Source organism: Equus asinus, chromosome 27 (assembly GCF_041296235.1).
Source record: "Equus asinus isolate D_3611 breed Donkey chromosome 27, EquAss-T2T_v2, whole genome shotgun sequence".
In the NCBI taxonomy this organism is placed as follows: domain Eukaryota; kingdom Metazoa; phylum Chordata; class Mammalia; order Perissodactyla; family Equidae; genus Equus; species Equus asinus.
Window position 1 is genome coordinate 23,644,642 of NC_091816.1, and position 27,584 is coordinate 23,672,225.

At 38.4% G+C, this 27,584-nt stretch overlaps 1 protein-coding gene and 1 long non-coding RNA gene across 36 annotated transcripts in view; one reads left to right on the forward strand and one right to left on the reverse strand.

The window, feature by feature from the left end:
- The window catches only part of SORBS2 (sorbin and SH3 domain containing 2), a 207,377-nt gene extending 194,392 nt beyond the window's left edge, over positions 1–12,985 (forward strand). For 29 of the 32 annotated variants that reach the window (XM_070499873.1, XM_070499882.1, XM_014855789.3 and 26 more), the window contains 3 exons: positions 5,392–5,441; positions 9,025–9,131; positions 10,822–12,985. In XM_070499873.1, the coding sequence (XP_070355974.1) occupies positions 5,392–5,441; positions 9,025–9,131; positions 10,822–10,883 (219 nt within the window). In that variant the 3' untranslated portion in view covers positions 10,884–12,985. The remainder of the gene's footprint in view (positions 1–5,391; positions 5,442–9,024; positions 9,132–10,821) is intronic. The other 3 variants (XM_070499863.1, XM_070499864.1, XM_014855776.3) reach the window with 1 other exon arrangement.
- Positions 1–27,584, reverse strand: part of LOC139042266 (uncharacterized) — a 65,142-nt gene that overhangs the window by 24,275 nt on the left and 13,283 nt on the right. For 3 of the 4 annotated variants that reach the window (XR_011498790.1, XR_011498793.1, XR_011498791.1), the window contains exon 3: positions 6,063–6,117. The exons of the other annotated variant lie outside the window; for it this stretch is intronic. This is a non-coding gene — a long non-coding RNA (uncharacterized lncRNA). The remainder of the gene's footprint in view (positions 1–6,062; positions 6,118–27,584) is intronic. 4 annotated transcript variants of the gene reach the window in all.

Sequence of the window (27,584 nt, forward strand, 5' to 3'; positions counted from 1 at the left end):
GCAAATCACTGCTTTCCAGTTACTATTTTTAGTGCAAAGAACAAAGCTGTTGTCAATCATATACTGAGCTCACACCCTTCCAGTCATGTTTGCATTTGTGTCATTCAGTTTATTTGGATTTTTTTTTAAACCCATGATCCTTGTTGCAAAATATCTTGTTGCTCTGGTGATACATGCTACATTCGCTCTACGACCATTTTCAATCCAACCCTGCTGCTCAGAACTCTGGGGACTCCCAATCTCTTGACAGCTTTGACTGAACTTAAAGGTCAGATTACTTTTCCTTTAGCTACTGAGCTCTTTGGCATCTACAGCACTTTAAAATGAACAGATTCTAAATGGTACCATCAATTCTGAGGACGGCAGCCAAAGCGTGTGGGAATTTTCATCTCTGCATACGCTGGGATTCCTTTCACCATTTCTATTTTCATGGACCCTAGTTCAACCTTATCTGGTCTATCACATAACGGGTTCTGCAAGTTTTTAAGGGCTTCATTGCAAAGATTTCCTTTCCACTTATAGATACTTCTCTGTGTTGATGCCGTTTTTGTGCTTTTTGCTTTGCATAATAAGACTTGGTTTTGTTTTTGAGGCACAGATTTGTGTTGCCATAGAGAAAGAGGAATGTTGATTTGAAGAGTCTTAGACTCCACTGAAAGACCTTCCAGAGCCAAAATAAAAAGAAAGTTTTTTCCTCAATTAATGTGGCCCATCCATAAATTTCCCATGGGTCGATGAGGTGGTATGTTCTGGGTCACCTTAAGTTTTTTGTCTTTGCCAGATTTTTACATTATGTGTTTGCATGTTACATGTGTTTGTGTGGAACATAAACATTCTTTGTTCTTTAGATTTATGCAAAATTGTGTTTCACCTTCATAATTGAAGAAGGAAAAATAAGCCTATATATATAAACATGTTGTTAAGAGAATTTCATCTAATTCTGGTTGGCAAGTACTACAGCTAAAATTTTCTGGGAAAAAAATTGACTTAAGAACTCTAGAACTGCTTATAATTCTTTTAAAGATTTTTCCACGTTAGTATTTAAAATAATAGTCAATCCTTGACAATTACCTAATACTAGACATAGCTCATCCCGGAGATGCCTCTGCAGAAGCACAGATAAATAGATGGGTTTTGGATACTGTATCTCACATCTGAGATAGGGAAGTATATATTTTACTGATACCAGAGATTCTAGGATATTTCAAACCAGTTTCCTTTATGATCAGTGGTTTGAGATTTGGTTCTGGCTTTAAAAATTAGCATCTCTTTAACACCTGTCTCATTTGTATCCATTTTTTACAACATTAAAAAATAACTACACTAAACGAGAAAAAAAAATGCTTGTTACATGGCCAAGGAAAAGGTTAAATATTTAAGATTTCATGAAAATACCATGATGCTTCATTGGATTTTCTCATTTTTATTGTACTCTTAAGACTCATCAAGGCAATACAAGCATGATCTAATTCTCGCTCAAAATTTCCAGCGCGGTGTCTGGCATCTGTTAACCTGAAAACCATCTTCTTAAGTTCAGAGTTCATGTGAGGCTCTCTGAATGTCACAAATGTATATTGTTCTATATTTATTGCAAAACTGCTAAGAAGTTATGAATAATAGAAATGCCTGAGCAGATAGTTAAAATAGAAATGAACACAGACCAAAAATACTGGCGGCTAAAGAGTGATCCTTTCTCAAGAATAAAAAACGTGGGAAGGGAAAAACATGGTCACACAAACATGGAATATCTGTTCCACATCGCTCTGTGGTCTTTAAAACATCCTTCCACAATGAACCCAGGCTGAAGGAACTTGGCGAGAACTGACCCAAGGCAGCAGTCTTACACATGTTGCTGCCACTGCTCACCATTAGGTGGCAATAGAGTGCAGATACACTACAGATCGTTTTCTCGAGGTTTGTGCGGACGAGTTATAACACCAGGGTGGAAAAGGCAAGATAGTCTCCTAAAATAATTGGCTTGAGTATCCGTACAGACATAAATACTAGCCTAAAGGACAAAATGAAGACGCTGATTTTAACCAACGTAGGCCATCTATTCCATCATAGCAATCTTCTCTGCAATAAAGAACGAAAGCCAAATTATAATTCCCTTTCTTCTTTTTACCTATTTGTGATATTAAGAAATTGTGTTTGAGTTTTACTGATCTTCAAAGTGAAGTTGAATTATTACTACTGTTGTTTTCACATGACTGACACACTTGAGAATTAACCCATAAATGTCAGTTGTCACAGCTCTTTGACAACTGAATGGGCAAGGTTGATGATGGCATCTCTGCATGACAGAGGAAATATATCTGTGGACATATGGAGTCCTTTATGGATTCCCTGAGGGTCAAGATCTTAATCCTCATCTTGATGTTATGGATAAGGAAGCTTGAGGTGCCTATCCAAGGTTATATAGTCAATGCCAATCCCAGACAGATTAATGCTACTCATAAGTAACTATTAATGCTACTTACTCTTCTATTGGCCAAATACTTTTAAAATAAATTAATTCAAATACTGTAACTGGTCATCTTTCCTCAAAACTGGTTCCTACTTATCCACATTGACATGGAGATGATTCCTGTTAAAAGTAACCTTGGGAAAGTTCTAAAATTCACCATTATAATAAATACTCAATTTCTAATAAAAGCTGTGATAAATTCTGGCCTGACTATGTAAACAGTGCAGAAAATTGATGATTCAGAAAAAGTGGGGCGGAGGTCTTTTTAAAGGGTATGAAGGAAGAGAAAAGACATATTAGGAAAGATTGGTACAAGCAAAGACATTACTGGCTGGCACAGCCAGGAACACAAGTTCTTGAGAAGTAAAGGACTGTGGAATTAAGGGAGCCACATACTTCTAGCAATAGCCCAGTTTTCGTAATTGTCAAAGGGATGGTTCACTGAAGTGATTAGTGAGATGAGTTGAATTGAAGGAATTAAACGAATAGAATTGTAATAACAATAACTAAAAGGTTATACGTGGGTTTAAAAAGTAGAATATTTTATATTGAGTAACCATCTGATTTTTAAAGTCATATTCCCATTTTAACATAAGGGAGCAATGAAATCAGACCAACCAGTTTTACCAAGCACTGGATACCATGATGTAAAAGTAAAAACTTTTACTCCACTTAAAAATATTAGAATGGTTTAAATATGAGGAAATAGGCTCATCATTTTTAGAGCACAGTGAAATAAATTTTACAAAATATTGTCTCTTAAAAACAAGTAATATTTTCTTATTTATAGCTTTGTTATGCACTGTAAATGGTGCTATGATTGTTTTTGTGAGAGAACCATAATTATCTTGGTAAGTGGTCTGAAATATGGCCTTTTAGACTTTTTTAAGTTATGTTTTTCTATGTAGTATTTTTGAGGGACTAACACGAGCATTTTCAATATCATGTAACTTGAATATATAACCTTTGGCCAGAAATTTTACTCCTGGAAATGTGTTCTCTGGACTAGTTCAAAAGAAGAAAATAACTCTTTGTATAAAAATATTTATAGCATTGTTATTTATATTCCTAAAAAAAAGTCCAGACCACTCTTAACTTCAAAAACAAAAAAGAGAGAGAAATGGTTAAGATAACTAAAAAACATATATACACATATGAAGGAATATTATTCTGCAGTGATTTACAATGAAAAAGACTGAGAAAAGAAGACTGGAAAATTATTACAAAATGTTAATAGCAGTTGATATATACAAATCTTATTTCTGCATGAAAGTTACATATATATGATTGGATGAGAACTTGAAGAAATGTAATAGGATGTAGACTTATGGATGACTTATATTTACCTCTTTTTATATATTTAAATGATTTAATAATATGTTGAATTAAAGGACCTTAAAAATTGCTAGAAAACAGCTTAGTCTTAATTATTCTTAAAATAGTATATTTTATATTTTTAATAACAGACACATTGTTAGTGATCTTATATTGATTAATAGGAGTAAAGTATTCTATACTCTTAAGTCATACGTATGTCCAATAATTTTTATCTACTCTTTAGTCTTAAATTTATATATTCCATGCACAAGCTGTTGAGTGAAAATTCTAAGAATACTGTTAGTAAACGCTTCCAATGAATAGACTCAAAGCTGACAGTTTTAGTACTATAAATGTCTGGTCTCCTTATTCTAGGTAGACAGCATGGAGAGGAGTAGATAAAGAATTCAGGAATGGAGCAGGTTATGGGACTTAGCGATTGAAAGGAACCCCAGAGCTCCCCATCCAATCTGGGACCAGTGGGGTTTGTATGGACAATTTGCAGGGCGGGGGGGTGGGGATTCCCAGCCTGTCAGTGATCTACTCATAACTCTGGGATCCAGGAGTGGGCCCTGCGGTCTAAAGACATAGGATTACTAATTCAGGAATCATCAAAGAGTCACTTTTACAATTGCCACGCTAGTTGATTTATCTCATTTCACCATGTAACCATCATTTAGAAGAGAAAGCTTTTGAAATGTGTTGTGAATGAATTGTAATGCTTCTTTTCCTCTGAAAGGTAACATTTAGGTAGTTAGTATAAACTACGTTGAGTTTACATATTCAACAAATGTGCTAACTTTCAATCGTTGCAATATTTATGTGGATGTATGGGATGCTAAGGCTTGTCATTTCCAATATTATAAGTATCTATTACAGATACTGGTCTTGATGCTTAGTTTAAAAAGAAAGGAAACTCTTTTGAGAGTTCAGTGCACTGGGAATTTCTACCAATATTTCTCTTCTAAGGTAAAATGTTACGTGTTACCTGGATATTGTTTGTTACATTCTATTTAAAGTTCTCTGTTTTCTCTTTTTAAAAATGCATGTGTTTTCTCTACATTGAGAACAGAGAGTGTTAATTCAAATGTAGCATGGGATGTCTGCCTATCGATACTCTCATCTGTACTGTATGTGAAAATGTTGTCTGTGAAGGAAAAGCATATTAGAATGAATGTGGATACTTTGCCGTTAGACTAAATGTGGTTTATTTTCTGCTTGTTTGAGAAAACGCTGAAGAATAAGGTTGTATGAAGGTGTCCAGAGTTCCCATTCTGGTGGTTTGGTGTCTGTGTTCTTGCCATGTTCCTGGCCTTTGAAAAATCAATGGGACTAAACTCTGACTTTTCCTTAAAGCTTGAGCAGATGAGATTGTGGATGTGTTTAAAACATTTGAACCTCAGTTATTTTGATTTCATTTAAAGTACCCTTCAAAATATCTTAATTACGAACCCTGCAGAAACCCTTTATTTGGCTTTTTTTCTTCCTCTTGGTTTTTTACAACAGGAAATATTAAATGTCAAGAAAAGTACCATGCCATTATCCAAATTATCTTTTAATTAGTACCAGTTTAAACATTGATTACATTGAGAATCATTTCATTTCAGCCACAGCGTCCTGTGTTTACTCATGAAAACATTCAAGGTGGGGGGGAACCGTAAGTATTATTCTTATCTTCTAAATTCAACACTAACCTTGACCCGCAAAACGGAAAACTGATGTACCAAGAGAGAGGATGGTACAGCTTTGCAAGTGAAAGAGATCAAAGTAACTACGTGAGACCTCCTAAATTAAGAGAAATTGCAATAGTCTCCATCTTTCATAACAGGTAGCAGAAGCTAATTTTAAAAAGACACCCATGATTTTGTGGAGAAGACTGTAGTTTATGCACTAGAAAAGCCCTCCAAAGCTCTACTGATTCCTAAGATTTATGAATCTGTGTCTCTCTGTTCTACTCACCACATAGATTCCAGTAACTACAGCTTTAAAGACACAGAGAATGTTCCAACATTGTTTTCACGCGTATTTGGAGACCAGGAGAATGTCAAAGTATACCTAAAGTGATAAGTTAGGAACATCATTCCAAAGTTACATTCCTGGAAGGACCTTTGAAAATGGCAATATTGAAACAGTCACTGTCTTTCAGTTAAATGCTTTTTCATGCTTTCAGATTCCCTCTCCTTTCCAACAGATCAGTCAAATCAACCATTAATTCTCTCCTCACTCCTCTAAACCTGGCACTTAGCTAAAAGCATGCACTTCAGAAACCATCTCTCACCTGAGAATGGCTCTCCCTGAGTACAGCCAGAAAGGTGTTCTTGTTAAGGAAAAGCCTGTATCATGAAAAGACCAGGTTGGAAGTAAGAATCATTTAAAATTTCATTTAATTCAAAAAACTTTAAATATGATTTGTAACTCTAAAGTTTTGATTTGCTTTCTTATTTACACCAGCAATGACAGGATCATATCACAAGAAATAAGTTCCAGGGCTGTTTAGGTTTATTGCATTACCAGCACATTATTTTAAGCAGCTTGTAAGGAGTTTATGAATTAATGGGTATGTTAAGTTGCACGGTTTCATGTCATATGGAGTTAATTCCCCCAATCATGGTCATTTGAGTGTTTACGAAACCACAGAGCTTACAGGTTGGAAGAAGGCAAATTTCAACATCCTGCTTTGGACATTATAAAACATTCTTTATTAAATGTCTATTTGATTGCAACCCCAATTAGGGGGATTATGGGGTGTCACTTAATCTCTTTCATTTAGAAAATAGATTTTGAGTGAAAATAGGAACATAACGTTATGATGTCACTGTAATTCAGAATTACAGTAAAATATGCTATAGAAAAAGTTGCAAGTTACAGAGAGAGCTTCAAGTTTGGCTGAGCACATCCTATTTAAAAGAGAAATTTCTTTGTGAGGCATCCTGACCCCACCACCATCATTCATCTCACCAACACATCTTTCAAAACAGCATTTTTAATTGTAATTCAACTGCATTTCCTGTCGTGCAACACTAATCTTGAAAGCTAACAGAGGCAGGAGGATTTCCTGAAGGTTTGTTTTTGTTTCCAAGAAACTCCTTACTCCCCCTTTTTTTTTTTTTTGGTCTAATTAAACCAGAATGGTAAGTAAATTTTGGCAAGCACACTGGTTTTTGTCATATCAAAGTGAATTAGGAGTTCGTGCCAATTTTGGGTTTTTAGCCTTTGGGACCTTGAGATTCTTCAGGCAGCTGGGGTTTGTGGCCTTATATAGTCCTCTCTCCATAAGTGGTTAGAGATGTGCCTGGGTGGAGACTGAAGCCTTAAAAAATCAATCAGAGAATCACTATTTCCCAAAGTGAGAGACGCAGTATATCTCTACCAAATTAGCAGCCCAGGAATGACTCTCTCCCTCAAATGTAAAATTGGAAAAGAACCTATAGTGAAATCAACTTTCCCTGGGGATCTACCAAATATACCATCCCTTTACCTGAGTGGCCTCAAATCAAATCCTTAAAGCCAACAACAAAATAATCTGACCACTCCAACCAGGGCTGGCCCCGTGCAAACATCCAAGTTAAGTAATGTTGGTATTCAACACTTCCCTGTCTTTTTCTCCACTGCTCTGGGATTCTGGCTACCTGTCTCTGCCCTTCCCCACGGTCAGAATCCTTTCTCAACAAAAGACCTGAGAAGACCAATCTCAAAAGAGTACAAGTGGCTGAAAAGGTTTACTAGGAGGACAAAATATTAACAAGGGAAGAAATGTCTAATGCTGGAATTTCAGGCTATGGTACCAGGCCAGGGAGAGCAATGTTTTCTGGAGAAGGTATTAGGCACCACATGTGACTAGTTCTTTCCCAGACACCCCCCACCCAACAAAGCCAACTTTGTCCAGGTCCCCCAGACTGAAAAAGCTCACGGACAGGGAGGGAAGCCAAATGGAACTGTGATGTTTGAGTTCAAGTGATAGAATTGTTTTGTTCTACCAAAATATGATTTCTTGACTGAACAAAGTAATTAGAAATAAATCATTCTTGTTCCTGAACAGTATTCAATATTATCAACCTTTTAAAATTGGCTTTAAAAATTCTAAAATACCTTGAAATGTGATTCTCACTTTCTTACATTGGTAGAATTACATAACTATTATGAAGAGTGGCAGAAATAAATTCACTGATTTTTTTTTTAAACATCCCCCTGACAGTACTGGTAATATTTTAGTAGTAATATCAACTTTTCATATTAACTGTCTATCAAATGCTTCCTGACCTCCTCAGCTGCTAGAACTTGTGTCTTCATTTTCCAAAATGGCAGTTCGTGTTAACACGCATTAGAATCCACACTCTTTTATTACCACAAATTCAATGTCTGAATTCCTTACTGATCAATGTCACCAAAATATGTGTGCTCAAAGAATTCAGACAGGGAAAGGAAAGTGGTAACATTCTGTAAGTAATTCTTTTTTAGATAAAATTATTTCTAGAGAGAGTTTTTACGTCAAATACATTTTCTCTGGGACCCATTTTGGAAAGGAACTTATGTCCATAATCTAATATTTGAAGTTGGCTCACTGGTGACTGAGCATGGACTGAATCCGCTTGATTTCATAGGTGAATTACCTCAGAGTTTCAAATTCTAAATCTTCAGAAAACACTGATTCAGACTATGAAACTAAATTGCTTTAAAGACTTCCTCTGGGTAAAAAAATACCCTTCTCCTTTATAGCAACTCTCACATAGTGATTTAGAAGACACGTGTCTGAGACATTTTGTACATCTCAATTTAGAATCATTTGAAAATTCAACTTGCAAGCCACAGTTCTTTGCTTCTAATGATGACCAGCTAAAACTCTAATTCTTCCTTGTTCTTATATAGCTGAATAATGCACGTATCACTTCTTTTATATTCTGTCCTGTTATTTAATGTCTGAGTGATATCTATGACTGGACAATTGAAATGCAAGTCTAATTTATAAAAGTTAAAACGCTTTAATCCTACTCACAGATGTTCCAGTCTTCCACGAATATTCCTCATTGTAGTTTTGAAATGCTATTAGAGGGGTCTAATTTGCATGAAAGTCTAAATATGTCTATTTACTTTACATGCTCACCAAAGACTTATGCTACCTAACTTAAAAAATGTTAATAACAATAGAAATGTTAAAAGTAAAATGAATATTGTACTATCTGGTATAGCTGCACAAAGATGTAAAGATTTTTTTTTAAACACATCCGTTTGTCCTGTTTAAGGTTTCAGGCTCTCTATAACTATACTCCTAGGAATGAAGATGAGCTGGAGCTCAGAGAAAGTGATGTCATTGATGTGATGGAAAAATGTGATGATGGATGGTTCGTGGGTATGTGTACCTTTCCTTTCAGACACATTTGGCCATTGTATAATTTGCTCCTGTTTGCTCAGCTTGCATGGTTTGGTGCCATGGCCAAGCTTTCTTTGATTTCATAATGCCTTTGATCTTTCATACATTCATAGGCGCTAGCAATCCCAAGGCAACTGCGTTTTTAATATAGTTTAGTATTGACTGCTCCAGGTATATGTGATTTTCCACTAGTTTTATTTCCAATTCAACTGAGAGAAGAAAATTTCCTTAAATAGCACCAACCAGGAAAGATTGAGATCTAAGAATGACAACAACGTTCCCCAGATGAGAAACATTGCTACACTGGTCAGCGGAGAAGGTTAGTTGTCAGCAGTGATGGTCTCATTTGAGAACATGAGATGAGGTGAGCAGCTCCCCCATTTACTAGGTCTGGTGGAGGTACCCTACAAGGCCAGTGATTCACGTGAGCTTTGATTGTGGTAGAAGTAGAGAGAAGTTCCATTCTTACCACTTAAAAGACACTCCCACTCTTACCAGCTTAAAAGAAGACGACAGGTTTTCTGAGAAAACATTTGTAGACAAGCCTTTCATACAACAGGACACAGAGGAAGGAGGTAAAAAAAGAAATAAAGGCTTAGGAGGCTGGAGGAGACGGAAAGATGAGGGAATGAGGTCTCTCTATAGACAGGCAGTCAGTGGAGAAATATTAAATAACAAAGGCCACAGCTGCAGCCACAGCCTCTACCTCTGTTCAGGTCAATTCCCCATTTAGAAGAGAATAAAATGGCTTACCTACACAGAAAAAAGAAAATCAGTCTTCAAGTCAAGACAGGAAGTTCCAGAGGGTAAATGAGAAACGGAACTTAGAGACCCTGTGCACTCTGTTTGAGCTGGAAATCCTAAGGAAGAATTTAGTGCACTAACTTTTACAAAACATTTCAAAGGAATTATGTTATTTGAAACCAAAGGCGATCATAATGATGGCCATGTGTGCATTTGGTTCCACTCCTCGAATTAGAAGCCATGCCCAATGATAGAACCCCCGTCCACAAATAGTGTGGGTCTTTTTTTTTCTTTAGTGACTTTGTAAATTGTTTAAATTTTCTATATTTTGTGAAGGACTCTGGTAGGGCTATTGGTAAATGAATGGTGTGGCATTCGGCATGATCTTCTATGAGATAGTAAAACTCCATAGTGACAGTGTCCCCGATAATTCCTTAATGTTACACCTGTGTTGAGAAGGTGTGAGACCTCTTGCTCACTGAACCAAGCCTTGTTGTTGTGTGTTTCCAGTCCATCCTATCACACCACTAGCCTCGTCCTTATTTAGAAGATTGTACTTGAAAATGTCACTTCCCAAATGCTTGTCTTCTTCTGTTCCCCACTCTTGTCTAGCAGCCTTGGGGACCGGGTGCCACCATCCCTCTCCTCAGCAGGATTGGCTTTCCCTTCAGAGAGGCTGAGATTTTTGGTTTAGCCTGATGTGATGGAAGCCAGTGTGTAAGCTTAAGAGGCAAAGAAGGCCTCAGGCAGTATAGATAAAACTGCTTACTTTGCTTTCCTCTTGTCTTAAAGGGAGATTTCTTCTTTTCCAAACCCTGCCAGGCTTGCTCTCTTAGTGAAGCCTTGTAAATGAACAGTTTTCAAGCCCATCTATACGAACTGATGTTTCATTGCTGTTAATTTCACCTATTGCTTCTATTTTCAGGAACCTCAAGAAGAACCAAATTCTTTGGTACTTTTCCAGGAAACTATGTCAAGAGGCTGTGAATCACTCTCCCTCTTTATTTATGCCGAGTTTCAGCACCACATCTGCATAACCTTGCCTGAAAGATGCCCGCAGGCCTCCCTCTGTCATGCTTACCGGTTTCCAGTAGAAGTCACCCACCAACACCATCTCCACCTGCCACCAAACCACCAGCACAGTGACTGTCCCTGCCGAGCCGTGGGGAGATTGGCAGACTTGTTTCCGCGTGAAAGTGCATATTCCTGCTTTCTGCTCTTAACTTTGAAGAGTCAATATGTGGGATCAGAAAGAAAATCATTATACTTAAAAAGGGTTAAGTATTTGAGGCAAAAAAGAAAGCGTGTCTTGGAGGCTCTCTGGTCCCCTTTGAAAGATGCTCTCCCCTCAGGCAACCAGAAGATTGTTTATTACTAAATGCTGTGGTTTGCATTTTGACACTCTGAGCTTGGCAGTCTGTTTTTCTTTCACGAGTTTGCCTAGTGTCCTGGTTTACACGATATGACAACTATACTTCAGCTATCGTTTGCCTGCACTTATACTATGTTGTAATATGCACAGTGATTACAAAATCTAAAGCAAGAGTAGGGAAGTTAATTCGAATGAGTGTGATTTTGTTGATTGAATGTGAGTTTTCAGATAAGACTCTTTTTCCTGCAGTTTTGTTTTTTTTTTTTTTTGTACTTTTTAGAAGTGCAAACAGTAAATGAATCAGAGCCTTTGGTCATAATCATGAGAATATAAGAGGTTTAGCTAGACTACAAAAAAAAACTATTGTGTTGTAAAGTTGCATTGCTATTTTATATTAAAATGTAATAATCAGCATCATGAACAATGAGCTCTTAGTGTTTTATTTATCTGAGAAAATTTTAATAAAAGCAGTGTTAGTGAGAGGTGCAAAGAATTATTCTAACATAGACACTTGAAACTATCTGTAAGCAATATTCATAGGTAAGATTTCACTGTGTGTACACACATACATTTGAGATTGTATGAGAAGAGACAATCCATATGGTATGTTGTACATTTTATGGAAATGTAAAAGAATCCCACACATTATTTTATAGAAATAGAGCAATTCAGAAGCATCACAAGTATTAAGGCTGGTTTTAGCAAGGATTATGATCAATACAATTATTTTTACTATGATGATTATTTTTCTTCTATGGAACTCAGAATCCTGGCTACATTCGAGGGCAGGAATATGTTGAGCCTGATTTTCCTGGTGTGTGTAAAATATTTCCTCGGAGTAGACCAGGCACTTTTTAGAGGCAATGTTAAATCATTCAGGTTCTATTTTCTGCCCTGAAGTAGAAATTTACGAAATGATATTTGGGACCTGAAAGATTTAACGTGGTTAACAGTGCCTGAATTACACACACCCCGAGAACTAGCTTTGTATTTCTTATGACTTTGCATAAGAACTCTTCATCTTTGGATCTTGAGCACCTTATAGATAAAACTTTTTATGGCATTTCTTCGGTGGACGGTGATCGATCTTTTCACAATGTACGTAGACTCTAGAATTTTGTATATATGTTCCCTCTTTTTTTGTACAGACTATTTAGTTGTTGAGAAAACAGGGGAATTTCCTAATTTGGTCTTTATCCTTCACCTAAACTAAGCTAAAACACTTTCAGCAGATTATCTTTCACTTATCCCACAGATCATAAACCCACCTTGATAGTGCGATTCTGTAAGATAGCATTTATGCAAAAGTTTATGAACTTAAAAGATCTTAGCAGCCAAACTGAAATGTACATAAATATTGATTACAGAGGAATTTCATTAGGAAGAAAGTAAAGAAACATCTTTGAGTAGCCTACCTTGATTGCTGTCAGGTTCACAACCAGCTTTACATTTTAAAGGCTTTGGGTTTGAAATTAGATCACCTGCATGCAGCTTTGGTGATAAATGAATAATTATCTTTGATGCCATTATGAGAAAAGACTTCAATATCTGTTGCCTGTCATATTTAAGAAAAATTACTGTTTCTACTCTCTGTATCTGATTTTAAAAGGAAAAATATTCCTACCTGGCTTTCAGGTCATTAACTTTGAATTCTTACAAGCAAAGGTCATTGTGTTTTTCTTGAATAGATATCTAATAAATTTTGCTTGGAAGTATACTTCAGTTTTTCTTTTTGACATTTATCCTTAAGTGAATTGTGTATTTCTACCCAACATGTTAGATCAACTAAGAGAAAATGCATTTGTTCTGTGTTCTCTGGACGTACAAATGGAGAAAAGATCTACCTGGATCAGCTCAGAGAAGTATTTTTTTTAAGCCCACCCTGAAAGCTCATTGGCTAAGTACTCTTTGATTTGCTCTTCAGCTAAAACAACGTATTTTAAAATATTTCTGCCTCAAAAACAGCTCTTTTTTTTTTCCAAGGAGAAGTTAATCATGAGAAGTTGTAAGCACTTTCCCAATTCAAGTATCTTACATTTTAAAGTCCTTGCCCTAAAAAGCTTTATCATCATTGGCATGGCAGAGTCTGATAATGCCCACGAGCTTTCAAAGAATTTCAAATTATGTGCGTCGGTTGGATGTCATTCCTTTCTCCCACACAAACAGTAGATAGCTAACACTCCTACTTGGATCCTTTCTAATAGACCTTGGTTCCGTCTGGATCTATGTATCTCAACCCTCTTCCATATCTATCTCTCACATATTCAGAAACACATCCATTCCTCTGTTGGCAATTCAGTTATCAGAGATGTCTGTTTGCTTCACCTTAATATTCACCCTGATCTCCCCTATTCCATTGGGTAATTTCCACTATTTATTAGCTTTCCACTAAAATGTGTTGCCTTTGTGTGAAGAATATGCCGCATGATACTCTTGTTCCTATTTTCATCACAGCATTTGTAGGTCATTTAACTAGGTAAACCTAAATCTGATAAAATTTGGGATGCTTGTTTGTGTCTTCAGAGGTCACTTGCCATTTCTTTCTTCAAGTTAATCTGCTGCCAAATGATCGACACTCTGAAAACACAAATCTGTTCTTTTAAAAACATGCATCAAAATCTGGATTTCCTTGTCTCACCTGAGAATTAATCATTTATGCTTCTCTGTAAAATCTGCTGAGATCCAGCAGCAGCTTCATCAAAGCCCTGAGCTCAGGAATCCTTAAACAGCTCTGCAGCTTGCCCAGGCTTTTGTCGCAGCCATGTGGGCACTGCTGTACAATCCAGAGCAACTACAGCCACAGTTCAACCCTGCTGCCATGCTTCCTCATTGTAGATACCAGGTTTCTCGATAGAATAGTGAATTATTTTTACTTCAAATTTTTTTTCTTTCTTTCTTTCTTTTTTCTTGGTGAGGAAGATTGGCCCCGAGCTAACATCCATTGCCAATTTTCCTCTTTTTGCTTGAGGAAGATTGTCTCTGAGTTAACATCTGTGCCAATCTCCCTCTATTTTGTATGTGGGACACCACCACAGCATGGCTTGATGAGTGATGTGTAAGTCTGCATGCATGATCTGAACCTGTGAACCTGGGGCAGCCGAAACAGAGTGCGTGAACTTCACCACCAAGCCACCAGGCCAGCCCCTGCTTCAGAATTTTTTAATGCTTAGTAACCTATTTTACTTGATTTTATCTCAATGCACACTCATCATTATACACCAAAAATTGCTTAATGCATCTCATTTATGCCCCTGAAGTCCCCTTAATAGGTGGAGTAAGATCATTGTGAACCCCCTAGGCAAGGTCTCTACTCCTCAGTCTCTATCTACTGTGGCCTCACATCTCTACACTAACTGGCCATCCAGGTCAGTGGAAGGACAGCAGGAGGGCCCCTCTGACATTTTATGTCAAATTTTACTCCCTCCTTTAGCTACACCCTCACTAAAAACAGGCGTGTCTGTTTCTTATTTGATGGAAAGCAGAAGGAACCTGTTTGAGTAACTGTCTGTTTCCATGACCATTCACTGCATGACCTCTCTGAGTAGGTGGTCAGTTTGTGTGGCCTGTTAATTTCTTCCTACTGTTTTCCAGATTTCAGCCACAAAAGGAGATATCCTTTAAAGAGTTATTTGATCGAATAGACTAAGTGCTCAGTCAACTTCAAGAGCCCGTTTATTTAAAGATTTAATTATTTTATCCTGCTTTCCAGATTGTAGCCAACAGTTCTTTATGTACCAATTATGATTTCAAATTATTTACTCATCATGGATGAGTGGGTCAGAGCACAAGCAGAGATTGGCATTATTAATAAATGATCTACACCAGAGATTGGCAGACTATGTCCTGGGGACAAAATTCAGCCTGCTACCTGTTTTGTTATGGCCTGCAAGTTAAGAATGCTTTGTACAGATAAACACTGGCAGTCAGTCTGATGATAGGGAACACTAACTTTGAACCCCAATTAAGTGAAATGTCTCCCCAAAAAAAGAATCCCTTTCTTTTCATCAGTAGATCTATATTAGAAAAACTTTACCTTATTATTATAATACCTTATATTATCAATATCATATCAATATCAATAAAAATTTGTAGACATTTGTTTTCTCTTCATTATGTAAGTATGTACATAATTTCCTCAATTTGCCTCCTGGCCCAAAAAACCTAAAATATTTACTATCTGTCCCTTTACAGAAAAAGCCTGTGACCCCCCTGGTCTATGCTAATTGTCAGCAACAAGCCTGGAAACTGACTAGAGAGAAAGGAATAGTGTATGCCTGCTGTATACCAGATGGTAATTTACATATGTTCCATGTCTTTATCCTCACAACAAATCTAAGAGGAAATCTGCTTCGTGCTCATTTTGTAGAAGAGGAAGCTGGGGCTCTGAGAAGTTAATACAAAAATATGTGATGGAAATTGGATTCCGAACGTGGTGTATCTATCTCCCAATCCTGTACTCTTTCTTCTAAATGACCCAAGCTTGGTGCCAAACACACTGTTGATCAAACTGTACGCTCAGAGTTAAACAGCTGCATCCATTTACCTCCTTCCCTCCTCACCATTCTTGGAAACTCTTCCATCACGAACAGCCAGCCATTCATAACAGCTTCTTGCTGTGCACAGGATGACAAGAAAGAGCTACATGCTCAGTCCAGCCCAATAGAATTTCCCTGAGGAAAGCTAACTTTGGTTTCTAAAAGCACACAGTAACTAGTGAAGATATCATTTCAATTATTGACATGTTTTCACTGAGCATGAGCCTGCCCATGAGCCTGCCCATGAGCCGTGATTCGTGAAGGCCCTGGAGGCTGCTGCCTCTAAGCCAGCTCAGCAGTTGGTGGTGCTTGGGGAAGCGCTTGGCATTGTTGAGCCAGTTGCAGACAGGCAAGCCTAGCACGCTGTAGGAACACAATGTGCTTACTGGACATCTTTTCATATACAAAGCCCCAGATAGACTAGCCATTCTCTGCTGGATGACTCGCTAAGTGACCCCTGAGCGTTAGCTCACTGCTAAATTCAGCCCCGCCAGAGCTCGGGAAAGTTCTATCTGAGCTCATGCACGTACAGATATCTTGACCCAAAAAACTTTCAGTACAAGACAGAAATCTGCCTAGCAAATCTTCACCTGTTCCTTTGGGGTTTCTTGTTTCATCCTTTTCCCTAAAATACGATGGGTGACTCAGTGGTGCTGGTGTCTTCCAAAAATAAGTACCATTTCACACAAAACTCTTGTTACCGTTAACACCAGTGTTACCGTTAACAACACTAGTGTCAAACCTTGCACTGATTTTACAGAAAGCTTCAGATTGACTTTATAAAGCATTTTTTTCTTTTTTAATTACACAAGCAACAAACACTTATTTTAGGAAAAACTCAAAAATATAAATGAGCAAAAGGAGGAAAGATAGAATTACTGAGTCCCTTTTAGGGTAAAGATTAGACTCTGGAACATATCCCTCCAGAGTGTGTCCTGGACATGCACACATGTGTGTGTGTGTGTGGGTGTGCACGCGCGTAGTATGTCGGCAAAAGTGGGATCATACTGAACTGGTTTTATAATCTGCACTTAATACTAAGCAGGACTCCGAAAAAAAGTGCATAAACCATGTTTTCCAGTCAACTTGACATTACCAAAATTTATAAAAAGAATGAAGTCAATCTATCCCCAGGATTCACAAATATGCAATTAATTTACAACCAAGAAGCAAGAATTACAAAATTGCCACTAGGCTAGAAAATCTGTTGCAATATGAGGAATTGGTAGAGGAAGGAAAGACGAGATGAAGAGAGAAAAGAAAATAATATTTATTATCTCCCTACCAAAGCCATCATGTGCATTAGACATTTTTACAGCTAAGGAGTGGCTAAAGGAAGAGAGAGATTAAATTGAGAAATACGTAAAGTGCAGAGCAGCTGGATGCAACATTCAAACCGTCCTGGGGGTTAGCAGAGTGCACAAGTTTTGAATCAAAACTGAAAGAACAGACAATAATTTATTTTGAAAGTAGATATATTTCAGAAAAGTTAGATCTAAAAGATTTTTATAATGTACTAGCACAGTGCTTCTCACCCAGGGTGATTTCGTCCCTCTCCCAGGGGACATTAGGCAATGTATGGAGACATTTTTGGTTGTCACAACTGGGAGGTGCTATTGTTATCTAGTGTACAGAGGCCAGGGATGCTGCTATCTTTCCCCCAATACACAGGACAGTCCTCACAATGAAGAATTATCCAACCCAAAATGTCTATAGTGCTGAGGTTCAGAACTCCTGCCCCAGGGGAATTCATATTACTTAAGAGAATCATACGGTAAATCATTTTATTAAAGATCTTTTTAAAATCCAGAGTTAAAGAGCTGAGAACCTTAGCCCTCATGGTCTCTATATTCTGCCCTAGGGCTGGCAAATCCAGATCGTTTGGCAGAAAGCAGTCCCTCCCAAATTCTGGAGGGAAGAACAAATACACATGAGAAGGAGTAACATAATAGGTGAGGTTTGATGAGGTGCTAACTCAACAAGTCCTTATAGATAAACATGAATCTGTGGAAAATCTCCACAGGCAAAATGGCCACCGTGAAAGCGTTTGTGTCTGATGCTCAAGCCTATCTAGAGCAGAGAGTCTGTTCTCCCCTACAGCAGATTTCAGAGAGTGTAGTGTGTCAAGGGCCAATGTGTGAGATAAGATGAGTTCAGTTATCAGTAAGCTGTTCATAGGTCCCACAGAAGAAGAGAGATTCCCCCTCTTTCCAGAAGACACACAGACCATAGGGAACTCAGGACAGGGCTAGCCTGGGCTCCTTGTGAGAACCTTGACTGTGCCACCTCCATAGGCTTAACTCGGGCCATCCAATGGGGAATCACTCCCACCACCTGCAATATGAGAGTCACACCTGTGTTCCCAGTGAATAAAAGAGTGGGAATACTCTCATCTCTAGTCAACATCTACAGTAATAGTGACTGTGTGTTTAAACACAAACCAGGAGCTCAGTCCTTGTGGTGGCTGAATTGTATCCCCCAAAATTAATATGTGTAAGTTCTAACCCCCAGGACCTCAGAATGTGACTGTATTTGGAGGTAGGGCTTTTAAAGAGGCAATTAAGGTAAAATGAAATCATATGAGTGGGCCCTAATTCAACATGACTGGTGTCCTGCTATGAAGGGGCAATTAGGACACAGACATGCACAGAGGGAAGACCATGTGAAGACACAGAGAGAAGATAGCTGTCTACAAGCCAAGGAGGGGGCCCTCTAGAAGAAACCAAACCTGCTGACAACTTGATCTTGGACGTCTAGCCTCCAGAAGTGTGAGACAACACATTTCTGTTGTTTGAGTCACCCAGACTGTGGTACTCTATTATGGCAGCCCTGGGGAAATAACACAGTCCTTCTCTCAGGGCCACTCATCTCCACGCACTCCTTCTCCACTCCCCAATTCTCAGTGGGTGATAAATGCAGGAGAAATATCTCGCTCCAGAAGGTGACAACAACTGAAATGGTCCCTTCTCCTAACCCTGTCCTCATTGTGGAATTTGCGTATAAATTCAAATATAGCAAGGGAGAACTGTTGAGTGGGTCAGCTTACGCCTTCACAGAGATGAGACCCCGCTCACCTGCGTGCATGCACACACACACACACACACACACAGAGCCACCTCAACAAAAAATAACCAGTGCTATATTCAGTAGTGCAGGAAAAAAATCTAGGTCCCCAGCAGGTAAAACTGTAGCAAGGTCTTCTTACTCGTTAATTACACACAAACTTGCCCAGACGAGGAAACCCGCCGTCAAGGCACCCTAGAGCGGAGGCTCTATCTGAGTCTATAGCAGTATCCCTCACAGGGAGATGAATCCCTGTCTTTGATCTTAACTTTCTCCACTGTCTTTCATGTGTCTGCACATTAATCAGAGCCTGATGAGCACCTCCAGTGAGTCTGGAAGGTTCAGGAATAAAATACTTCATGGAATCTTAGGTCATTGAACAACATTTTACTGAATCTTTAGAAGACAAGACTAGATATTAAAGCACCATCTCCTTTTGACAAATTTGCTGAATTCATCTTGGTGGCTGAAGTTCTCTGTATGGAATCTATCGAGAAGCTATCCAAAGACTTCGTATCTCCACAGGCTCCAGGGATTTCTGGATTGTTCTCTTGTTAACCTTTCAGAACTCTGGGTCCTCAAGTTTTGCCAGGGCTGTTTCCATGATGGCTACACTCTCAATGGGAGGCCCAGTAAGTTTCTACATTATAATTGTGCAACTTGGAAAGGGTGAGCTGAAGAGGCAAAAATGAAACAGGAAATGGATACCTGGATCTCTTCAGATGATGCCTTAGGCTGGAAGACTCTTTCGAGAGTTCTAGTTGGCACCTAATTCCACAAGACCAGACTACTCGATCTACTTTGTTTCACCATATGTCCTCAGTCATTTGCTTCAAGAAGTCATCTCAAATACACACTCAGAAGAGCCTCCAAAGGGAGTGTCAGCAGTCTGCTAGCTTCCCTTCCACAAAGGATGGAGGATGACATGGAAATATTCAACTAACTGTGTTCACTACTGAGTATACAAATACATATATCATGTATATATAAAGATATATATATTTATGGGCAGTGCTAAATATGAAAAGATAGAAAATTAAAGCTAATAATATCAGAAGTTGTTCATTGGATAATAATGAAATATTAATGTTCTTCCTTAGCGTGCAAGGATTGACAAGGCCATGATGAGGAATAAGCTCAAGAATTTATAGATAATACTTATTTCAGAAAAATTCCCATGGACAAAATGGCAAGGAGTCAGTATACTTTTTCTAATGACTTACTCACTATTCTTTAATCATATTAAGTAAAATTGGTCTCAAAATTGGTTTGGCATAAATATTGATTCTATTGGGTCTATAATGAATACCAACCAGCAGCACTTTTTTACTGTCATTGCTCAAAGACACTAGCCTATATCTGAGCCAGTGCCACTGGTTTTTTCTGCAGATGAGCTTTGATACAAGGAATAGGATATAAAGACCAAAATTCCACTCAGACTCGGCATTCAAGGCATCCTAACTTGAAGACTCCCGACTGAATGCCGCCAACATTTCAACCGAGTGTGCTGGGGCTGAGACTCAGAGCTGTTGACGTAGCAAGACATGACTCTCTTTTTGATAATTTCACTGAGCTCATCTTGGTGACTCAATATCAATAGAGCATGTTTAATTTAAAACAAAAGAAAACACACACAGACCAAGCTATTCAGAATCTTTGTACCTTACCATAGACCAGACCCGGGACATGAGATTTGCTTACTTTTTAAACAAGATTGCCCCTTTCAAAGTCTGCTCTTGTACAAACTAAACAGCTGTTGGACAGCTTATCAGAATTGCTGAGTGCATAGGCTTCTCCCTAGAATTATTGGCATTTTTCCCCTAACCCTTCACTAAAGAAAGATAATTACTGGCAGACAGAAAGCAGTTGGAACTAACAAACTTATCTTTGACCTACTCCCTAGAACACTGGTACTCTTTGTTAAAATTATTTATAATGAGGCCTCTAAAATACCATCTCCTCCTTCTCCCTCTCTCTCTCTCTCTCTCTCTCTTTCTCTCTTCTAATGGAGAAATCTCAAAACGTTTATGAACCCTAAGCTGGTATTATCTAGACTTCCCATCCAGCGCACGTCCCTCAACACACACACAGTTATGCCTTTGGTCAGCTGTCAGACGATATGACAACAAGCTTAGCAGACATCTGCCCGTGGATTAATGGGCATAGTATTTCTTTCACTACCAAAGATAAACTGCTAGACAGCTGTATTGAAAACCACAGCAAACTTCTCAACGCTGATGATGCATAGATGAAATGACCTATTTTTTAAATGGGGTCATGAATAATCTTCCTATCTCAGGAGCCATTTTTTCCTGCAAGAAAAGACTTAAAGTAACGACAATGACCATGACGTAAACCTCAAATGGAAATGTGTCTAGGTCTCCTTTTTGACTGTGTATGGATACTGATGATGACATATCCTTTGAAGATTGTTCTGGAATAGAGTTTACAGAAAGAAAAAGTCTGAAGTGTGAATGCCTTGCTTTGCCAACACAAGTCCTGTAAAACAGTATGAAAAGCGTATTTTTCTAATTCAGACTCACTTAAGTTTCTAAGGAAGTGAGTCTGAACTGGTAACAACTTCAGTTAGCTTATAAAATGAGTAGTAAAAAATCACGCTTTGAGGAGTAAATGAGATAAAACGTACAAGTAGAATCTAACCCATAGTTGGCACTAGATAAAGGCTAGTTTTCTCCTCTCCTACTCCTTTTGAAGTTATCATTTTAGCTGATTCTAATTAGCATCAAACGTTTGAATTTACTTGTTAGATATTCCTCTTAGCTACACAGCCAAGTTTTAGAGTCAAGGTGTTTGAAGAGGACAATCAGAACATAGCATTTAATAACACATTTTAAATCAATAAGATTTTCAAAGAAGATATTGTATTGTATGAAACACGTATTGTAATTTTTTGTAGTAAGCTAATCAGTTCTTAAGAAGGAAGTGACATAAAAACAGTGTTAGAAGCTGGAAAAAGAAAGAGAACAAAGCAGATAAATGAAAGTGCTGCCAGCCATTAGCTATTTTGATGGTCCCAACACAGAGATCTAGTCTATGATGGAGGCTGCAGAAACCATAGTCGGACTGATGGGTGCCCAGTATGATGCAGACCTGAATTCTGCCCTCATATGGTTTGTGACGTTGAGAAATTCTGGAATGGCCAAGATGTCAATATCCTCACTGGTAAAATGGAGAAAATCCACTGAACCACCAAGATCCTTCCATTTCTAACTGTTTTTGAAATCTTTAGAGGAAATATTTCAGGAAAAATACCAGCAGACTGAGTGGCAACTGGATCTGGATCTCAAAGAAATGGAAATTCATCAACACTGGTTCTGAGGCTAGCAAGCCTGCTTTGGGGTGGGAATGGGAATGAATGGCTAGAGGCCAGATGGGGAGTCCAGTGTCCTACATGGGATGTTCAGTAGAGTATAGCACAAAACAAAGGGAATGAAGAGACAATTTTTTAAAAAGATAAAGACACAAGAAACAGAACTACTAAGCATATGAATGATTACACAACCCCAGGAATCAAAAATGAAATAAAGTAGGGGGCCGGCCCAGTGGCCCAGTGGTTAAGTTCGCGCACTCTGCTTCAGCGGCCCAGGGTTTCACTGGTTCGGATCCTGGGCGTGGACATGGCATCGCTCATCAGGTCGTGTTGAGGTGGCGTCCCACATGCCACAACTAGAAAGACCCATAACTAAAAATATACAACTATGTGCTGGGAGGATTTGGGGAGAAAAAAAAGCAGAAAAAAAAAAAAAGAAGATTGGCAACAGTTGTTAGCTCAGATGCCAATCTTTAAAAATAAAATAAAATAAAGTAAGTTATAATTTTTCAACTAGCAAATTGACAACCATGCAACAAAGTCAACTCCACGTTTGTGAGAACATAAATTGAAAGAATTTTTGGATGACAATTTGACAATTCACAACAAAAACTTTAAAATATTGTATATCTGTTGATCCAACAATATGATTTCTATATATTTACTCTATATAGTTATTTCTATATATTTATTGTATATATATTTGTTCACCAGAAATAATTATGGATACGTTCAACCATTTAGCTACAAATATGTATCATGTTATTCATGTTATTTCTGACATCAAATAATTATAAAAAACCTAAATATCTAATAATAGAGGAACGATTGAATAAATTGTGGCACTTTTTACTATGAAAATATCATGTATTTGTTTAAAAATGGCATTGTGGAAAAATATTTAATGATGTATAAACATATATATATAGTGTGTGTGTGTGTGTGTGTGTGTGTGTAAAATTAACTAAATCTCTAATCCTATCAATGCAATCCATTCCAAAGATTTAAGCACTCATATTAGGAACGAATAACTCATCAGGATGAAAACACTTGGTCTTTCAGAATAGCTCCCCTTCCTGTGCCTCCTTTCCAAGATAGTTCCCAGGTGAATGGGAAGAAAGAGAGTTTAATATCTTCATGGTGGTGAGAGAGATCTGGGGTGTTGGGCAGGATGTTCTCTACCTCTTCCGGTCTCCAGGACTGTGTCCCTTGTCTCCTGGGTGTCTCCTGGCCTTCAGGGCTGAAATCTGAGATGGTACAACTAGTGATCTGATCTCCATTGGTTTGGTCAGAATCATCACTTCCTGGCTGACTCAGCCTCATATTAGCTCCTGCAGGCCACAGACTCCTGAATATCTGCCATGGCCTTCCTCCAGCCTTCTGGCAGAGCACTCACCCAGCCTCTGCTTTGGGGTCACCTCACCTTGCCATCGTGTGTACCATTGTAGCTCCTTCGCTCCTCAATTCTGCACCTACATCAGATAAAGAAGGAGGGCAGCCTGGAAAAGCTAAGCTCTCAGCGCCCCCTTTCTGCCTGACCATATCGCTCTTATTTGATGTCGCTGAGGTCCAGATTGCTCTTGAAGTTAATTCACTTTAAAGTATATGCCTCCAGAGGGGAAATCAAGAGACACTCCACTCTCTTCATTCTTTCTCTCCTTTTCCATCTTTCCACAATTTCCCAGGACAGAATATGATCCGGCTTTTCTTTTTCTTCCACTATACCCTACCTCCTTCCCCGCTATTCCAGCTAAGTATGCAGGGTGTCTTCTCTGCATTATGAAAAAACTCAGAATGGAGCCCTCTATGCTCAGTTATTCATTTGATAAAGGGAAGCAGGAAGCCTTTCTCAAAAAGTAGCTTGCAAGACAATAGCTTACATCATTCTGTTTTTGAATCACATAATATTCATGTTGAATACTACCTTGGTCTTTTGACATTTCTCCTACAAAAATCATATTTAAATAAATGCTGAGGGAAGAAGGGGGCAGTAAAGGTTTTTGACTCAAGAAAGCAAAAAAAATAATTATTTTAAAATTTTATCTCCATTATAAAGTTATTTAAGAAAAAAAGTCAGCTGAAACATATTCCTAGGGAAACAGGGAGATACCAGGAGAGGGAGATATAGAAGGTACCGAAACTTAATGAAGGGAATTAAGAGAAACTAGTGCAAAATATAGGAAACAACTGAGGAATAGGAGTTAAAATGTCCTATGTATTTTTATTGATAATAGTTCATATTTTTCTATATACTCAAGTTGCTTCAGAGAAAAATAATTATGGTACACACAGTCTTCCTGTCACGGGCATGGAACTTCCAGGAGACCAAGATAAATCATCAAGATATCAGTGTCCATAGTTCATGTCTATACCATCTTCTTCCAGAAAGGACTTCAGGTAACTGACAAGGATAACTCTCCCTCTCCAGGAAAAATGAGTGATACATGATCAAGGAGGTTCAAAAAGAAGAATGATTCCTCTAAAAAGGCATTAAAGAAACTTTCCTGTTTACACAAAGTAGAATTATAGAAAGAAAGAAATGTTGGAAATGATATAGCTTTGTAAAGAAGATAAACCAAGTCATGGAGGAAAATGAGGATTTAATCAAAAACCCCATGGTGAGAGAATGTGTAGGAAGTGACCTGGGCAGCAGGAAGCTTTCAGACGATGACTCTAGGGACTTTAGGAGGAGCAAGATGGAAGCCAAGAAGCCAGCAGCCATCTTGGTCTGGATTGGGGAAAATGATAGTCCAAATCAGGGCAGCAGCAGTGGGACACAGATGAGAGGGTTACAAAAATTAAACAAGCAAGCCTTGGCCGCTAACTGGATTCAGAGATTGAAGGAAATGGTGGAGTCTGAGATGACCATGAGGCTTTAAGCCAAACCAACTGCGGGAATGATAAAAACAGTATAAGAAATGGCCCATTTTAGTCTTTCTCTTAAAACTGAATGGCGGTAATTTATTTTCCACACACAAGTTTTCAGTGATAAAAATATAAATAGACCTAAAAGTAAAGAAGAAAAATTTTAGAAATTCAAAATTTGTACTGAGTAAGTGTATTTAATGGCAGTAAGAAGTACAATGCATATGTTTTTAACAAGTACTCTGATTTAGAACATAATGTTTATCATTTCTTAAAAAGATGACTGAGCTCAAAAGGGGAAAACACTGACTTTCCCAAAAGTATTTGAATTTACATGTCATCTCACATTGAGTTTATACACCTTGTGAATTAACTTATTTTTGAGTAATTATCTAAGTACTTTTTGTTTCAAGTGGTAGTTGAATTCTGATTACCAGTTGAATTTTTTTACTACATTTATTATTGGTAGAAATAATGTAAGCTATATACAAACTGATATCCAACATGGTAGCAGATTAGGATGTTTGGAAAATCAATATTTGATTAACAATTACCATATAGAATGGACTTTACTCACATTGCTACTCAGATGTGTGAAGAAAATCAGTTTCCTTATTTTCTTTAACCAATCTAATGTTTTTCATGTATTTTTTATTGAGATATAATTCACTTACTATATCCCTTTAAAGTGTAAAATTGAGTGGTTTTTAGTGTATTCACAAAGTTGTGCAACCATCACCACTATCTAATTCCAGAATACTTTTGTCACCCCGAAAAGAAACCTCATACCCATTAGCAGTCATCTCCCACTCTCCCTTCCTCCCAGCCCCTGCACACTCTAATCTACTTTCTGACTCTATGCATTTGCCTGTTTTGGATATTTCATTCCAATTGAATTATACACTGTGCAACCAACCGGATTGCCCCTATGAACTCCAACCCTGTTGGGTGGCAGTAAAAATTTACACTGGCTCAAATTTGGCAATCAATAATATCTCAGACAATTCCGGTTTAAGACAATTTAATTTTGGTAAAGACTCATTAAGCTCAAAGTACACTTGTTAAGAGACTGTTTCTCCCCTTCCGTCTTCCTTCCCAGGTTGATCTGGGTACAGGGGAAATCTTATGAGCCCTCCTAGCAATTGGTGGGAGGATGGGCTGTCCTCCTCTGCTGGCTTCTGCAGGGTGGTGGCCTGACAACACTGGGCTCTGGATCAGTGTCCTTCAGGACAACTGGTCCTAACTGGACTCTTAGCAGAAGACAGCTTCCCTTGCTGCTGACACCTGAGCCTGACACTGCCTCCTGCCATCCAGACGACTGCCCATGCAGCCTCCTCATGCCAACTCCAGGCCTCTGTCTGCCCATGATCCTCTCATCACTTCTGCGTCCACTCTGAGGGTGGGCCTGGGCCTTTTTTCCCCACTGTATGCCCTGCATCTGTCATAGAATCTAGCAGATAGTAGGCATTCAACAATATTTTTTGAACGAGTGAATAAATCCTTCAAAACTCAGCTAAACCGTTATATCCCCTGTAAAGCTTTTCTCAATGCACCCACGCCTCCCCACCCCTCTCTGCTTGTTCTGTGCTCCCATAACAGGTGAACCTTGCTGGCAATGGAGCATTTGTGGCCTGCATTATAACCCACTGTACGTGTGTCATCTCTCATTGTTATAAATCCACCTGCCCTTCACAGCCCAGGTGAGAAGCTTCCCAAGACCCATGTCACACAAATGACAGTCTCAATAAAAATGAAAAGTAATTGAAGTCTTGTTATTTCTAATCAGCTGGATTTCATTTTGAATATAATACTATGCAAATTTTACTACATATTCATGTGGAACACGTGGGTATAAAATGAAGAGAAGTCTCCATTGTCCCCAAACACTTTTAAGTCGGTTCCTAGGGGCCTGCCCGGTGGCTCAGGGGTTTAGTTTGCACGTTCCACTTCTCAGTGGCCTGGGGTTCGTTGGTTCGGATCCCGGGTGTGGACGTGGCACCGCTTGGCAAAAGCCATGCTGTGGTAGGCGTCCCATGTATAAAGTAGAGGAAGATGGGCATGGATGTTAGCTCAGGGCCAGTCTTCCTCAGCCAAAACCAGAGGATTGGCAGTAGTTAGCTCAGGGCTAATCTTCCTCAAAAAAAAAAAAAGTAGGTTCCTGTTTATGGAAATTCATGTTCCCAGTATTTTGCACTTCAAGTTTTTTTTTAAACAAGTGTGTAAAGTATTGCATGATCATCTGAGTTAGCAAAAGAGAAAAAATACACTAGAGGTTTCTGGGGGAAGAAGAGCTGGAAGGAATTAAAGGTAAAGAGAATCACATTTGCAGAATCATCTGTCAGAGGATGAAAAGGTGCATGGGGGCCTTGCTGGCTAGGAGTTTGAATTTCATCCCGAAGGCAAGGGCAAGCCCTGCTTAATCAGTTTTCTACTGACATATACATATCTCAGCTCTCCAACAGGATTGAATTCTCTGCAATAGGAACTCGAATCTTTCTCCACTGATGCCTGGTTGACCCCCA